The 15,576-nt window shown below is 47.4% G+C and overlaps 1 protein-coding gene across 4 annotated transcripts in view; it reads left to right on the top strand.

The window, feature by feature from the left end:
* The window catches only part of ACACB (acetyl-CoA carboxylase beta), a 226,043-nt gene that overhangs the window by 119,953 nt on the left and 90,514 nt on the right, over positions 1–15,576 (top strand). For all 4 annotated transcript variants that reach the window (XM_040416600.1, XM_040416598.1, XM_040416599.1 and 1 more), the window contains 6 exons: positions 453–598; positions 3,397–3,547; positions 3,781–3,915; positions 12,242–12,388; positions 12,519–12,707; positions 14,239–14,339. In XM_040416600.1, the coding sequence (XP_040272534.1) occupies positions 453–598; positions 3,397–3,547; positions 3,781–3,915; positions 12,242–12,388; positions 12,519–12,707; positions 14,239–14,339 (869 nt within the window). The remainder of the gene's footprint in view (positions 1–452; positions 599–3,396; positions 3,548–3,780; positions 3,916–12,241; positions 12,389–12,518; positions 12,708–14,238; positions 14,340–15,576) is intronic.

The raw sequence follows: 15,576 nt of genomic DNA, 5'->3' as shown, positions 1-15,576 counted from the left end.
TTCCGTTTGGTTGCGTCCCCATCGCGGACAAGCAGCGTTTTTCTGTCCACGATGTGGTGCGGACTGCGGAGCAAGACTGATCTTGACACACAATGTAAGTCAATGGGGACGGATCCAATTTCTCTGACACAATAGAATACGGATCCGCAAAAAACGCTAGTGTGAAAGTAGCCTTAGTTGTCCATAGCAACCAATCAGATTCCATCTTTCATTTTTTAGAGCTCCTTTTGAAAATGAAAGGTGGAATCTGATTGTTCTGATGGTTGCTATGGGAAACTAAGCCAGTTTGATAAATCTTCCCCATTGAGGCACCTTTCAGGAGTATACTGCGTCATGCCTGTACTCTTCATTTCCAGATATATAAATCTGGCAATGAACAGTATACGACTTGAACTAAACATTTTGTAAAGAAAACCATGAAAACAATTCTCCACTGCATTGCTGTCTTGCAGGTTGCCCGACAGTCTCTCACTACCTATGTGATCATAATGAATAACTCTCACATAGAAGTAGATGTACATCGTTTGAGTGACGGGGGCTTGCTGCTGTCTTATGATGGGAATAGCTACACCACCTATATGAAGGAAGAGGTAGATCGGTAAGTATGTATTTTTCACATTACTTGGCCGGAGACCTTTTTTTTATTCCATGAAGCAGTAAACATATTTCATTTCATTTTTTCACCTTGCATTCCAAAAGCAATAACTTTTTACTTTTAAATGGCACCATTTAATTTACCAAATCGTATATTCAAAAATGGGGGGAAAAAGCTATTCCAAAATGTTTTTTCGAGATTTAGTTTTAATGGTTTCACTGTGCGCTGTAGGGTGACATGTTACCATTATTTTGGGGGTCAGTATGATTATAGTGATAACTATTTTTTTTCTTATGCTTTACTACTTAAAAAAAATGCTTTGAAAAAAGTATTTGCTTTGTGTCACCATTTTCTGACACCTATAACTTTTATATATTTCCCTCTATACGGAGCTGTGTGAGTTTTAGTTTTTTGCAATGTGAGCTGTAGTTTCTATTGGTGCATACAACATTTTGATAACTTTTTATCTTTTTTTGGGGGGGGGGGGCAGGGTGACTAAAAAATCCACAATTTGGTTATCGTTTATTTTTTATTTTTTTATTTTTTTTATAGATTTTTTTAATTTATTTTTTTATTCCATCATTCTTTTTGCAGGATAAACATTTTTATTCTTGATGTGGTCATTTTCAAACATTGCGATACCAATTATTTTTATTCTTTTGTGTAAAATTGTGGGGATGGGTAATGTGTGAGTATGTGTGTATATTAATATGTTATACTTCTCTTTTCAGTAGCTAATACCATAGTTTGTAATCCTACAGTATTACAGCCTATGCTGCTTGTGACAATTTCCTATTAAGCCCCGCTGCAGGATTACCAGGGCAGGCTTGGGAGCCTTCAGAAGACCCCAGGCTGCCATGAGAACCGATCAGCATCCCACAATTTTGGCACACGGAGTTGATTGGGGGTCAGAGGGAGCCCCTCCCTCTGACTAATTGTTCATATGCTTCTGTAGCTATTGACTGTGGCTTCTGAGGGGTTAAATTACCAGAAGCAGGGTTGTCACAGCAGCTGGGTAGAAGGGTACATTCACACTACCATAGGCAATCTGTGCCCATATTTCGGACTGCAAACAGTGGTTCCGCATTATACGGGCATCGGCCGTGTGTATACCATATCACGGATGCGGACCCATTGACTTGAATGGGTCCGCAATCCTCAAGATACGGGATGGTGCGGATTGGACACACTCGGAAGCGCTTCTGTGGGTTTTTTAGTCCGTGCCTCCGCACCGCAAAAGATAGGACATGTCCTGTCTTTTGCCATATATTGCATTAACTTGCAGTAATAAGGGATATACACAGCCGGTGCCCGGGCACGGACGGCTTAAGTTTGTGTGAATGTACCCTAAGCTGTAGCCACCTACTACGTATGCAGTGGACTCTGCCTGGTCCGTACATTGCCTGTGGGGATTTGATGTACGGTTACGTCATATGTCTCCAAGGGGTTAAAGCATGTCACCTTTGTGCAGAATCTTAGAGCTTTCTTACTGTTGTAATCTACATAGTTACATTAATATTCCGGTTTCAGCAAATGATCTAATACAGAATGCATATTAGAAAATAATAACATTAATTTTCTGCATCTGGAAAACACACACAGTTTTCAAGATCTCTGCTTGCCATCATTCAGTAGCATCCATCAGTCTTTACTGTCAGTGGATACAAAGGTGTCCTGGTCGTGTGATGGACAACACAGTATGAGCATCAGAGCTGTATCTTGCGTCCATCACCTAACCGAGATAGATTTTATGCCCCCCCCGAGTAAACCGTGAAAGTTCCTATTCAATAATAGCAAATGGGGATCATGAAAAGTGTGAGAAATGAATACAGAAAGAAGAATTTTTATATTTCTTAAACCAGAGTAAACCCTTTAAATGACCTTCTAAATACTGTACATCCAATTACTGTTCTTGTAGTGATCTCAGGTTTCTAGCTGGCACAAGGTCCCCATTGCTGTGTGTTCTGGGATTTTCACTTTGTCACATACTTTGTTTAGGCCATGTTCACATGATAAGGATTTTCCAGCATATCTGCTGCGAATTTTGTAGAAACTTGGATTTATGCTGCAGATTGTCCGCACAGAATGGAATATAAAATACCACATTCAAACGCATTGCCACAAAATGTTAGTAGATTCTGTCGGGATTTAGCTGCAGAATCCACACCTAAATTCTGACCATGTGAACATGGCCCAACTATTATATTGTACCAGTATTAGCTAAGCTGATAAGGGTGAGACTGGTGATAGACTAGCGGAGTCGAAGTTTGGAGACTCAAATAACAACCAGCAAAACTGTGAAAGCATGCCAAGTGTAGAACTATAATCAATATAAAGCGGTGATAAAAGGAGGACCTTTCTTATAAAAGGGGTTCTCTGTCACCAGGAACCTCTTTTCATATGGCTAGTCAGGATGCAAAGCTTTCAAAAATAAAATAAAATGCTCGCTTGTCACTGACGCTCCGGTTCCTGCTCCATGCTCCCTTCTCCTCTGCTTCTGAACCCTACTAGACTGGAAGTGTGACGTTCCCTCTGCCAGCCTATGAGTGGGGTAGCTGGCAGCGTTCATGTACATACCTCCACACATCACTAATGCTCATTGATGTGAACCTTCCGACTCAGGGGGGGTCTGGAAGCCAAGAACGAAGGGAAAGGAATCTCTGTGCTGGACATGGAGCACTGAGAACCCCTGTAAATGTTACTATGACAATTTTATATGCATTCCCTGATCACACTATGATTTTATAAATTCGTTTTTCTTCCCGTGAACAAATATATTTCAATTTTCTGTGCTTTTGCAGCTATCGCGTCACGATTGGTAACAAGACTTGTGTTTTTGAAAAGGAAAAAGACCCCACTGTACTGAGATCCCCTTCTACTGGTAAATTACTGCAATATACCATAGAGGACGGGTCCCATGTCAGTGCAGGAGATTGCTTTGCAGAGATAGAGGTATTTTTCTACACTACATTTTTACTGCATTTGTCTTTAATTATTTGACTAATGCTGATAGTCAAAGATAAAAAAAAACATACTTAGATTTTATCAGCTAAAAATGCTAAAGAATTATAAAAGTAGAATGCAAATCAAATACTTGGGGACATGCAAGAAGGTCTGGTTTTATGTGCTCCATTCATCTATTGTAAATGATTTTGAGCCTAAATATATCCATGGGGTGTTTTCAGGTAATGAAGATGGTCATGACATTACCAGTACAGGAGTCTGGTCACATTCACTATGTGAAGCGTCCTGGAGCTGTTCTAGAATCTGGTTGTATTGTGGCCCGGATTGATTTGGATGACCCATCAAAAGTCCATCAAGTAAGTAATAAGTGCTGTGTCAAGACATCTTGCATGCAGCAGTAATATGTCCTAGGGTGCCACAATCTATACTGGAAACCCAACGGACCATAATATAATCAATGGGATCTGTTGGTATACAGTATATATTCAAAAATGGGTAGGCTCACCAGGTGCTAACGCTCCGGAGCTCGGCCTACCTTCTACCACAAGGTCTCAGGATAGACGCAAGAAAATATACAATTGCCTAGGCCCTAGCTCATGGCAAGACATCACATTTAGGGATGAGCGAATCGACTTCAGATGAAACATCCGAAGTAGATTCGCATAAAACTTCGTTCCGATACTGTACGGAGCAGTATGTATGTGTATTGATGAACTTCAATGATACAGTTCATAGAGTTCATATATTTATCTTGATGCTAGAAGTTCTTATTTTTATTGTATTCCATCTTATTATATAGTCCGCTTCATTGCACTGTTATCTTCAGTTGAATTAATGGCATATATTGAACGCTGCGTTACTGCAATGTTATTAAATATATTTATCGAAGTGTTCCTTCATAGGCGGTATCGGAATAATCCACATTGAGCAATGTACTGTATATTATATGCTCATTCCTGTTTTGGTAAATGTCTTTCAATACACTTCAAACATTTATTAGATATCTCTTACCAGAATCCTTCTGTTTGTCTTGCGCTAACCGCGCTTGTATGTACTCGCTAGCTGGGATATTTGCGCGCACGCGCTGTGCGTTCTTACCCACGCTGGACCTCCGGAGGTAAAATTAGTTCTCTCGTTGTGGTTGTGATAATCATAAGAAATATAGTTGGTACTTATTGGGAGATATATTAGGCCCTGCGTCGCCGTCTAGCCGCAGTATATGCCAGACCCAGCAACTCAGTTTTTTCTGTTCCTATTCCATATGCCAGAATAAAAAAACAGAATTTTGATGTGAAAATAGTCTTATATAGAAACTGTTGAAATGCAGTGTAATTTGCAGGCAGCATGTTATAGAACAGAAAGTTTTGTGGGAAAAGATTCAGCAAAACTCGTAATTTTATACATTTAAATCTCTTATTTCTCGCCCATATTCCTTGGGGGACACAGGAAACCATGGGTATAGCTCTGCTCCCTAGGAGGCGTGACACTAAGCGAAAGCTGTAAGCCCCTCCTCCATCAGCTATACCCTTCAGCCTGGAGAAGAGACTGCCAGTTTTTGCTTAGTGTCCAAGGAGGCAAGACACCCCCTGCTTATGCAGGGTTGTTATCCTATGATTTTTATTTTTACGTATTTGTTGTTTTTAACTCGGTTTTTTTCTACCTACAGGGACAACAGAGGCGCATTAGACCCCTCTGTTTCTCCCGGGGTTGAGTTGCGCCAGTGCCGGTAATTCCGCACTGCCGCCTCCCCCACAGAAGACAAGGTGGACCAGGGCAGCCTCGCTCCCCTGCGTCCCGCCAGCTCAGGGTCGCCCGCACGCCAAGTCCCTCCCCCGGCTTCCTGCCACCGCGGTGCCAGGAGCTGAAGGGGCGACCCCCGCTGGATGGACTGAGGGCGAAGACAGCGTATGGTGAGAGTGGCTGCTCCAGCCTCCCCTTCCTCCCTCCCACCGCTGCTACCAACATGGCCACTGTTACATGGCCACTGCTACAATCCCGGACATCCCCCCCCCCGCCCCCCGCCACGGAATATCGGGACGTTACCGGGCTTAGTTGGAGGGCAGTCCTAGAACGCTGCCTTACAGGGACGGCTGCAGACATGCAAGCCGTCTGCTACATCTAGGCGCGGTGGGAGCCGTTTTCCTGGCATAAACGGCGCCATGTCATGGCCGGCACTTCAACATCCTTGGGGGTTAAAATCATTTTGCCGCGCGCGCGCGGCTCTGCTTCGGCTTCAGCGCGGCAGAGGGGGGGCGGAGCTTCCTTACACATTCAGCTCCGTGCTGCTGCGCTCCGCTACTTCCGGGTTCATCTCTCTGCCGTGCGATCCTGAAGCCATTCAGCTCCGTGCTGCTGCCTCTCCTCCACAGCCTCCTCAGTCTGTTCCCCTTACAGCTGCCGCTTGTATCTCCGGGTCTGGTAGGACTGTTTAACCCCCTCCGTGCCACAGTACTGTTGCTTGGTTCTCACTTTTAAGTGCAACAGCTTTCCACCATGTCAGACCCTTCTGCAGCCGCCAAGCCATGGTACCATGCCTGTACTGCTTGTAGGGAACCCTTTCCCCGGGGGCAGTCTGATCCGCACTGTACTGCATGCCGAGCTCCACCGCAGCCTCAGTCGCCCGCTGTGTTGCTCCCTGCTTCCTCTGACCCGCCTGACTGGGCTAGATCCCTGTCCCAGGCCGTGGAAAGCCTCACTCATGTCGTGGGCCGCCTAATAGACAGGCCACCTACCCCGCAGGACGCCACTCTGACTGTCGCGCCCTCCGGGTCCACTGCTTCTGCCGCTGCAGCGGGTTCACCCTCTCCTAGTGACCCCTCCCGAGCTAGGCACTCTCAGAAGCGTATTAGAGTAGAGCGAGCCTCCTCCTCGGATGCCTCCCTCTCCCCGCCACGCGTGCGCACCCAGACGAGCCTCTCCTCTCCAAAGGATTCGCTCTCTGAAGGTGAATTGGCGGCTTCAGATTTGGAAATGGACTCGGCCCTGCCGTCCAAGCTAGCCTCAGCGATGGGTCAACTCATCTCTGATATACGTGACACCTTTTAAGGTGCAGGATGACCCCCCTAGCTCGGACGCAGCTAGCGTCTCCTTTATCAGACCCAGGCAGGCCTCAAAAGTCTTTCCAATCCACTCTGATTTCTCCTCCGTGGTGTCTAAGGCTTGGGCTCGCCCGGACGCCCGTTTTGTCAACCCAAAGAAGCTGGACATTTGCTATCCTTTTCCAGCCGATGTCGTGGCCACCTGGTCTTCCCCACCCAAGGTGGACCCCCCTGTGGCCCGGCTGTCAAAGAACACGGCCATCCCTGTTCCCGACGGGTCCTCTCTTCAGTCAGCGGAGGACCGTCGCATGGAGACCCTGTCCAAGGGCATTTTTGCTGCCTCCGGTTCTGCCCTCAGACCGGTTTTTGCCTCTGCTTGGGCAGGGAAAGCAATCTCTGCTTGGGGTACGCAGCTGGAACAGGAGTTGGACTCGGACATCCCCATCCAGGACCTACGTTCCTTGGCCCAGCTTATTATTCGGGCCGGGAATTTTGTCTGTGAGGCCTCCCTTGATGCGGGAGCCCTTATTGCACGCTCCTCCGCCCTGGCAGTTGCCGTCAGGAGGGAGCTCTGGCTGAAGGTCTGGAAAGCGGACGCTGCCTCCAAACGTTCCTTGGCGGGGCTACCGTTTGCGGGTTCTCGCCTTTTCGGGGTCCGCTTAGACGAACTTATTTCAGAGGCCACGGGTGGTAAAAGCACCCATCTTCCTCAACCCCAAGCCAGGGGCGCCCCCCGCGGACGCCCTGGTGCGTCTCGTTTTCGGTCCTCCCGCAGGGCCTCTGGGGCTCCCACCACAGCTGCCGCTTCGGCTCCTCCCCAGGACAAGCGTAGGAAGCCGTTTTTTCGGGCGCAGCCCTCCTGGCGCAAGCCGCAGGCTGCCCGCACACCCGCAGCAAAACAGTCCTCTGCCTGAAGGCGCGCCCCCACCCACCCGGGTGGGGGGCCGGCTCCTCCTTTTCAAGGACGTCTGGATGGCTCACGTCTCCGACGCCTGGGCCCTCGAAATTGTGTCCTCCGGATACAAAATCGAATTTGCATCCTTCCCTCCGGATCGGTTCTTTCGCTCCCGCCCCACGCGAGACCCGAAAGACGCGGCTGCGTTCTCCGCGGCCGTTCAAGCCTTACTGGACAGGGGGGTGATTACCCCCGTTCCTCTAGAGGAAAGATTCCAAGGGTTCTACTCGAACCTCTTTGTAGTTCCCAAGAAGGGAGGTTCGGTGCGGCCCATTTTGGACCTCAAAAAGCTCAACCGTTTTCTCCTCCTTCGACGGTTTCGGATGGAGTCCCTCCGCTCCGCGGTGGCTTCCCTGGAGCAGGGAGATTTCATGTCTTCCATCGATATACAGGATGCCTACCTCCATGTTCCGGTAGCCCAGTGTCACCATCGCTTCCTTCGATTCGCCGTGGGGGACCTCCACTTCCAATTTGTCGCCCTTCCCTTTGGACTGGCAACAGCCCCCCGGGTGTTCACCAAGGTCCTGGCCCCGGTTTTAGCCTTACTCCGTTCCAGGGGTGTTTTTCTGCTACCGTACTTGGACGATATCCTCATCAAGGCTCCGTCCCTTTCTCAAGCGGTTGCCAGCGTGGATCTCACTCTAGAGACTCTGGCGAGGTTCGGTTGGGTCATCAACTTCCCCAAGTCCTCTCTTCCCCCCTCCAGACAACTCGTCTTCCTGGGAATGCTTTTAGACACGGGAGCGGCGGAGGTACGTCTTCCCTCGGAAAAACGTCTGATCCTCCGTGGGGCGGTTCGGGGTCTCCTTCTCCACCGTCGACCGTCCTTCCGCTTCTGCATGCGGGTATTGGGGCAGATGGTTGCCTGCTTCGAGGCGATCCCATTTGCGCAGTTTCACTCCCGCCCTCTCCAACGGGCGATCCTCTCCTCCTGGGACAAATCGCCGCAGTCTCTGGATCATCCCTTCCATCTTTCGCCTCCGGTGCGGTCATCTCTCCGCTGGTGGTTACAGTCCCCTCTTCTGGGCAGGTCCTTTCTGCCACTCAACTGGTTGGTGGTTACAACCGATGCCAGTCTCTCGGGCTGGGGAGGCGTGTTTCCTCCCCGATCCGTCCAGGGCATTTGGTCTCCATCGGAGTCCAAACTCTCGATCAATGTCCTGGAACTGAGAGCGGCCCTTCTGTCTCTACGACACTGGACTCATCTGCTGAAGGGTCATCCAGTTCGTGTACAATCAGACAACGCCACGGCCGTGGCGTACATAAACCACCAGGGGGGCACTCGCAGCGCTGCAGCGATGCGAGAGGTCACCAGCATTCTCCGTTGGGCGGAAGCCCACGTCCCGGCCCTATCTGCAATTTTTATTCCAGGGGTGGACAATTGGGCGGCGGACTTCCTCAGTCGCACCACCGTCGACCCCGGCGAGTGGTCTCTTCACCCGGAGGTATTCGAGGCCATTTGCCTTCGTTGGGGCATTCCGGACGTGGACCTCATGGCCTCAAAATTCAATCACAAGGTCCCCGCCTATCTGTCCAGGGCCAGGGATCCGGGAGCTTGCGGAGCCGACGCCCTCGTTCTTCCTTGGCGAGGCTTCGCGCGCCCATACATATTCCCTCCCATCCCTCTCCTGCCCAAGGTCCTTCGGAAGATCGCGGCGGAAGGCGTCTCGGTGATTCTGGTCGCTCCAGACTGGCCCCGCCGGTCTTGGTATGCCGACCTCATGCTGCTCCTGGCAGACGCGCCCTGGCCACTGCCCGCCAGGGAAGATCTTCTCTCTCAGGGACCGATCTTCCACCCGCGTTTAGGGTCCCTACGTTTGACGGCGTGGTTGTTGAGACCACCGTCCTGACACGTAGGGGCTTTTCTGCGGACGTCGTCCGCACCATGATCCGCGCCCGTAAGCCGTCCTCTTCTAGGATCTATTATAGGACCTGGAGGACTTTTTTGGGGTTCTGTGCCGAGCTGGGGATTCCTCCGCTCCGCTTTTCTCTCCCCACCGTTTTGTCCTTCCTGCAGAGCGGACTGGCCCAAGGTCTAGGCCTTAGTTCTTTGAAGGGTCAGGTATCTGCGCTGTCCATTTTGTTTCAGTGCCCACTGGCCCCCCTTGGTCCTGTCAAGACCTTCCTTCAGGGCGTGGCTCACGCGGTTCCCCCGTATCGCCCTCCGGTACCGCCCTGGGACCTGAACCTGGTTCTCTCAGCGCTCCAGGCTTCTCCTTTCGAGCCTCTGCGGACGGTTTCCTTGCGACTTCTGTCCTGCAAGGTTATTTTCCTTGTAGCCATCACCTCTCTTCGGAGGGTGTCCGAATTGGCTGCACTCTCCTGTCTGGAACCTTTCCTAGTGTTCCACCAGGACAAGGTGGTTCTTCGTCCGGTCCCTTCCTTCCTTCCTAAGGTGGTCTCCGCCTTTCATCTGAACGAGGACATCGTTCTCCCCTCTTTGTGTCCTTCCCATCCGCGGGAGAGGAAGCTTCATCGCCTGGACGTTGTCAGGGCGCTCAAGATTTACCTGGAAGTAACCAGCTCTTTCAGGCATACTGACTCGCTCTTTGTGGTCCCGGAAGGGTCGCGCAGAGGGATGGCGGCATCCAAAGTTGCTATCGCTCGTTTTGTCAAGATGGCTGTTACTGAGGCTTATCTCGCCAAGGGCAGGGTTCCTCCCCTTGGTGTTACCGCTCACTCCACTAGAGCGGTCGGGGCTTCCTGGGCTCAGAGAAATCGGGCTTCTTCGGAGCAGATTTGCAAGGCGGCCACTTGGTCCTCCTTGCACACCTTCACCAAGTTCTACAGGGTGCATACTCATGCGTCGGCTGACGCTGCTTTAGGCCGTCTGGTGTTGCAGGCGGCAGTTGATTGATGCCTCTGGTGTTGGTTGAGTTTGTTCTGGTCCCTCCCTTCTGGGACTGCTCTGGAACGTCCCATGGTTTCCTGTGTCCCCCAAGGAATATGGGCGAGAAAAGGAGACTTTTGTATTACTTACCAGTAAAGTCTCTTTCTCGCTCTTCCTTGGGGGACACAGCACCCGCCCTTCATTGGGTTACAGTTGTGGTTCCGGCTTGGTTGCCCCCGTTGGGGCTCGACAGTTCTTTTTCCGGTTGGTGGTTATCTTTCACTACTTGGACACGCAACTGGCAGTCTCTTCTCCAGGCTGAAGGGTATAGCTGATGGAGGAGGGGCTTACAGCTTTCGCTTAGTGTCACGCCTCCTAGGGAGCAGAGCTATACCCATGGTTTCCTGTGTCCCCCAAGGAAGAGCGAGAAAGAGACTTTACTGGTAAGTAATACAAAAGTCTCCTTTTTTCTGAGCAGTTCTACACAGGGGAGGTGTTATCAGTGATTTATAATATTCTGTGTATAAACACTTACACAGAAAATGCTATCAATCACTGATAACACCTCACCTGTGTACAACTATCAATTACTGACAGCTATCTCTGTATATACACTTACACAGATAGTGCTATCCATCACTGATAACACCTCCCCTGTGTACAACTATCAGTTACTGACAGCTATCTCTGTATACACATTTACACAGAGAATGCTATTAATCACTAATAACACCTCCTCATGTACAACTATCAGTTACTGACAGCTATCTCTGTATACACACACATAGAATGCTATCAATCACTAATAACACCTCCCCATGTACAACTATCAGTTACTGACAGCTATCTCTGTATACACATTTACACAGAGAATGCTATTAATCACTAATAACACCTCCTCATGTACAACTATCAGTTACTGACAGCTATCTCTGTATACACACACATAGAATGCTATCAATCACTAATAACACCTCCCCATGTACAACTATCAGTTACTGACGGCTATCTCTGTATACACATTTACACAGAAAATGTTATCACTGAAGAAGAGTTTGATGAGTTTTTCCATGATATGTTCCTGTAGATGATACCCATTAGTTTTAAAACATTTATATTTCTTTAATTACTGTGATCTCCTTCCCAACATGTTATCCATCCACATATAAGCCAGATTGTAGCTGACATACAACTTTTTTGTACCCCATGCACAGCTATCAGTGATTAACAGTAATCTCTGTATACACACACATATAATGATATCACTTACTGATAACACCTCCCCCATGTATAGCTATCAATGACTGACAGTTATCTCTCTCTCTCTCTCTATAATATATATATATATATATATATATATATATATATATATATATATATATTATTTACACAGAAAATGCTATCAATCACTGATGACATCTCCCCCGTGTACAGCTATCAGTGACTGACAGCTATCTCTATGCACACTTACACAGAGAATACTATCAATCACTGATAACACCTCCCTGTGTACAGTTATCAGTGACTGACAGCTATCTCTGTATACACACTTACACAGAGAATGCTATCAATCACTGGTAATAGCTAAATGGGCTGTTTTAGCTCACAAAGAGCAAAAATTTAAATGTAGAAAATTCTACATTTTATTGAATCTTTTCCCATAAAACTATATATCAATCTGCTCAGCTCATCCTGCTCTATAACATGCTGCCTTAAGATTGTAATGTATTTCGTGGTGACAGATTTTTTTGTAAAATTACTTTTAATCATATAACATATTTCTTGTCTTGGTTGTTTTTTATTTAGTTTCCTATTTTTCTATGCTGTGATCGTGTGTTCTCTTTCTGGTTGATATTTAGGCAGAACTGTACACCGGAGAACTCCTTCCTCAGCAGACCTTGCCCATCACCGGAGAGAAGCTTCATCAGGTGTTCCACAATGTGCTTGAGAATCTGATCAATGTGATGAATGGATACTGTTTGCCAGATCCATACTTCGCTACCAAAGTTAGTTTCTTATTTGAATTAGAGGTCTGAATTCCAAATATGAATGTAATTTGTTGATGGATAATCTTATATTATCCATTGCATTACTTTTTATGCCTACTGCATTACTGAACTTTATTTTTAATTTAAGGTAAAAGAATGGGTGCACACGCTGATGAAGACACTGCGGGATCCTTCTCTACCTCTTCTAGAGCTGCAGGAGATTATGACCAGTGTATCCACTAGGATTCCACCCACTGTAGAGAAAGCTATACGTAAAGTCATGGCTCAGTATGCCAGCAATATCACCTCAGTTTTGTGTCAGTTCCCTAGCCAACAGGTATGGATGCTCTGGCATTAGTTAGAAATTAGTAAGAGCGCCCTCTTTGTGGGATTTATGACAAACGTAAGTTGCTGGGGGTTTTATTTATTTATTTATTTATAAAGTAAAGGGGTTTTCCCGGACTTATGTCTTATCTTCAAGATAGGTAATCACCATCAGATTGGTGGTTGTGCAGCACCTAGCACACTCACTTTTCAGCTGTTTCAGGCAGCCACCAGCGCCAGAAACTACAGTGGAGGGGCCAGAAGCAGAAAGCTCCATCTGCTATGTAGTGTCCATGTCGAGGTACTACAACTTATCCCCCATTAAAGTAACCGGGAGCTGAGCTGCAGTATGCCATCATTGGAAGCTACACACTGGAGTCTTCAACTTCTGGCTCCATACACTGAGGATAGGTCATCAATGTTTAAGTATTGGAAAGCTCCTTTAATTGGAGGATTTTTTTAATTTAAAAAAGTCACGCTCTATCACACTCACTTTACACTATGTGGGCAAAAAATATTGCACTCATTCTGAACACCATATTTATCAAGATATTTTTGCCAGACAACTGGCTTAAATACATTGATAAATCTCCATCATACTGCTCTAAATCTCCTGCTTCCCCTCATACAGTTTAATACTGGCTGCCTGCAATCACCACTAGAGAAAGCTCTGTGCACAGGCATTTATACAGTTGCGATTGAACTCAATGGAAACTGTAAAATCTTTATTCACTGAGCTCCTCGTAGTGGCAGCCGCAGGAAAATGCCATGCTTTCAAGTCGCAATACAAAAAGAGTTCAGTGTTGGGCACCCCCATCCCCATGGGCCCCATAGCAGTGGCGTTGTCTGCCTTCATAGTAAGAATGCCATTGGTTATTGCACATGCAGTGCACACAATTACTTTTGCCACACATAGGGGGTCATTTCTTAATAACCCCTATAGATAACTTCAGTGTATCCCCTGCCAATTCTAAATGCAAGACCGCTTCCTAGCTGGCTTGCAATTAATTTTCTACGACTTAAACTGGCGTAGAAAATGATCCCCTTTCCCGCCCACACCATGCCCACTTTTTTAGATCTGGCGTGAGCGGGGAGAAGTCTCAGATTGCGGTGCAATAACCTTTGCGCCGCAATCTGTGCCAGAAATACACCTAATATAGACGTATTTCTGGATAGTAAATAACCCTCATAGTGCTAAGATGCTATTGCAGATAGCTTTTTGTATGGTGTGAGTAGGGCCAGTGTAGTTTGCAAGTCAGGCTTCTTAAATCCATTAATGTCTAAGGATTTATACACACACACACACACTTTTTTCCCTGTGATTTAACAAAACCACAGCAGTGTACCACAATTGTGTGACAGTGATATGAGCTCGTTGTGTGATTTATACCGATGCTATTCAGTAATGTCCTGTTTACTAAGCAGATAAAAGTTGACATCCTATATATTCAGTCTGAACAGATGTTCTCTAGTGAATGTAAATGATGACTTAATGTTTATGTACTTTTAACTCTCTAATGGGGTAATTTGTGATGTCTTTTTAGACTGCCAATATCCTGGATAGCTATGCAGCCACACTGCAAAGAAAAGCAGACAGGGAGGTTTTTTTTATGAACACTCAAAGTATCGTGCAGCTTGTGCAAAGGTAAATATATTATGATGACATCTGAAAGTTACCAAATTAGGTATGGAGTACCACATTTTTGCTAAATATACATGTTCAGATTTATGTAGTATTTTATAGGGATGTCCCGATACCAGTATCGGTATCGGGGCCGATACCGGACATTTGCACGAGTACTAGTACTCGTGCAAATGTCGCCGATACCTCATGGCCCTAGATCAGCGGTGGCGGAGGAGTGTCCCATCTTCTTCCGGGCGGCAGCTGCAGCGGCGTGTCCCATCTTCTCTTCCGGTCGGCGGTGGCGCTGCTCCCAGCTGATCAGCGTGGGTATGGCAGCGGATATTATACACCTGGGGACGTGCTGGCCTGGCAGCGGCAGGAGCAGGAGCAGGCCGCCTCTGGCTGGGGTTCTGGATATTATCCTCAGGGGACTGCAAGAAGCTGGGCCGGAGGTGGAGAGATGGTAGGAGCTGCCGAAGCCCAGGTACTGCAGTCCATTCTTATGTCTGCCAGCCACATCTGATTCTGAGAAAGCTGTGTGACAGCCAATATGGCCGCCTCTCATAAGCAGAGCCATCCAGAGCAGAAGTGGGAGGATCTGGCATTGAGAACTTCAGGGAAAGTGGGTGACAACCCCTGTGACTGCTGTGATGCTGGCTGCTGTGGTTGTCACCAAGGATCTACCAGACTGGGAGCACTCATACAGTCTGTGACTACTCAGTCGCCTTCATTATGCTGGCCATTAAAGGGGTTGTCACAGATTTATGCCGGAAATATGTAATGAAGTAAAGAATATCGGAGAGGTCACGTGGCCAGGTGGGTATGATGCATGAAATGGAGAAGAAATCCAGTTAATTTCTCTCCATTTCATGTTAAAACAGACAAACAGTGAATAATAAAATAAGGTCGTGGGGGGGTGGGCGGCAATGGGCATATAATAGTGATCCCCAACCAGTGTGCCTCCAGCTGTTGCAAAACTACACCTCCCCAGCATGCCCGCACAGCCAAAAGCTGTGCGGGCATGCTGGGAGTTGTAGTTTTGCAACAGCTGGAGGCACATTGGTTGGGAAGCACTGTTATATGCCCATTTATTAATTTATTAACCCTTGTACAAAGGAAAAGTAAAGCAGTTGTCCATAGCAACCAAATTCCAGCTTTAATTTTTTTTCATTGCTATCAGCAACTGGGCCGCTGTTATAATTGGTATCGGTAATTGGTATCGGTGAGTACTTAAATAAAAGTATCGGTACTCGTACTC

Source organism: Bufo bufo, chromosome 2 (assembly GCF_905171765.1).
Source record: "Bufo bufo chromosome 2, aBufBuf1.1, whole genome shotgun sequence".
Taxonomy (NCBI): Eukaryota; Metazoa; Chordata; class Amphibia; order Anura; family Bufonidae; genus Bufo; species Bufo bufo.
Note: the sequence above shows the minus strand (reverse complement) of the source record. Positions and strands in the feature narration are given on the sequence as shown.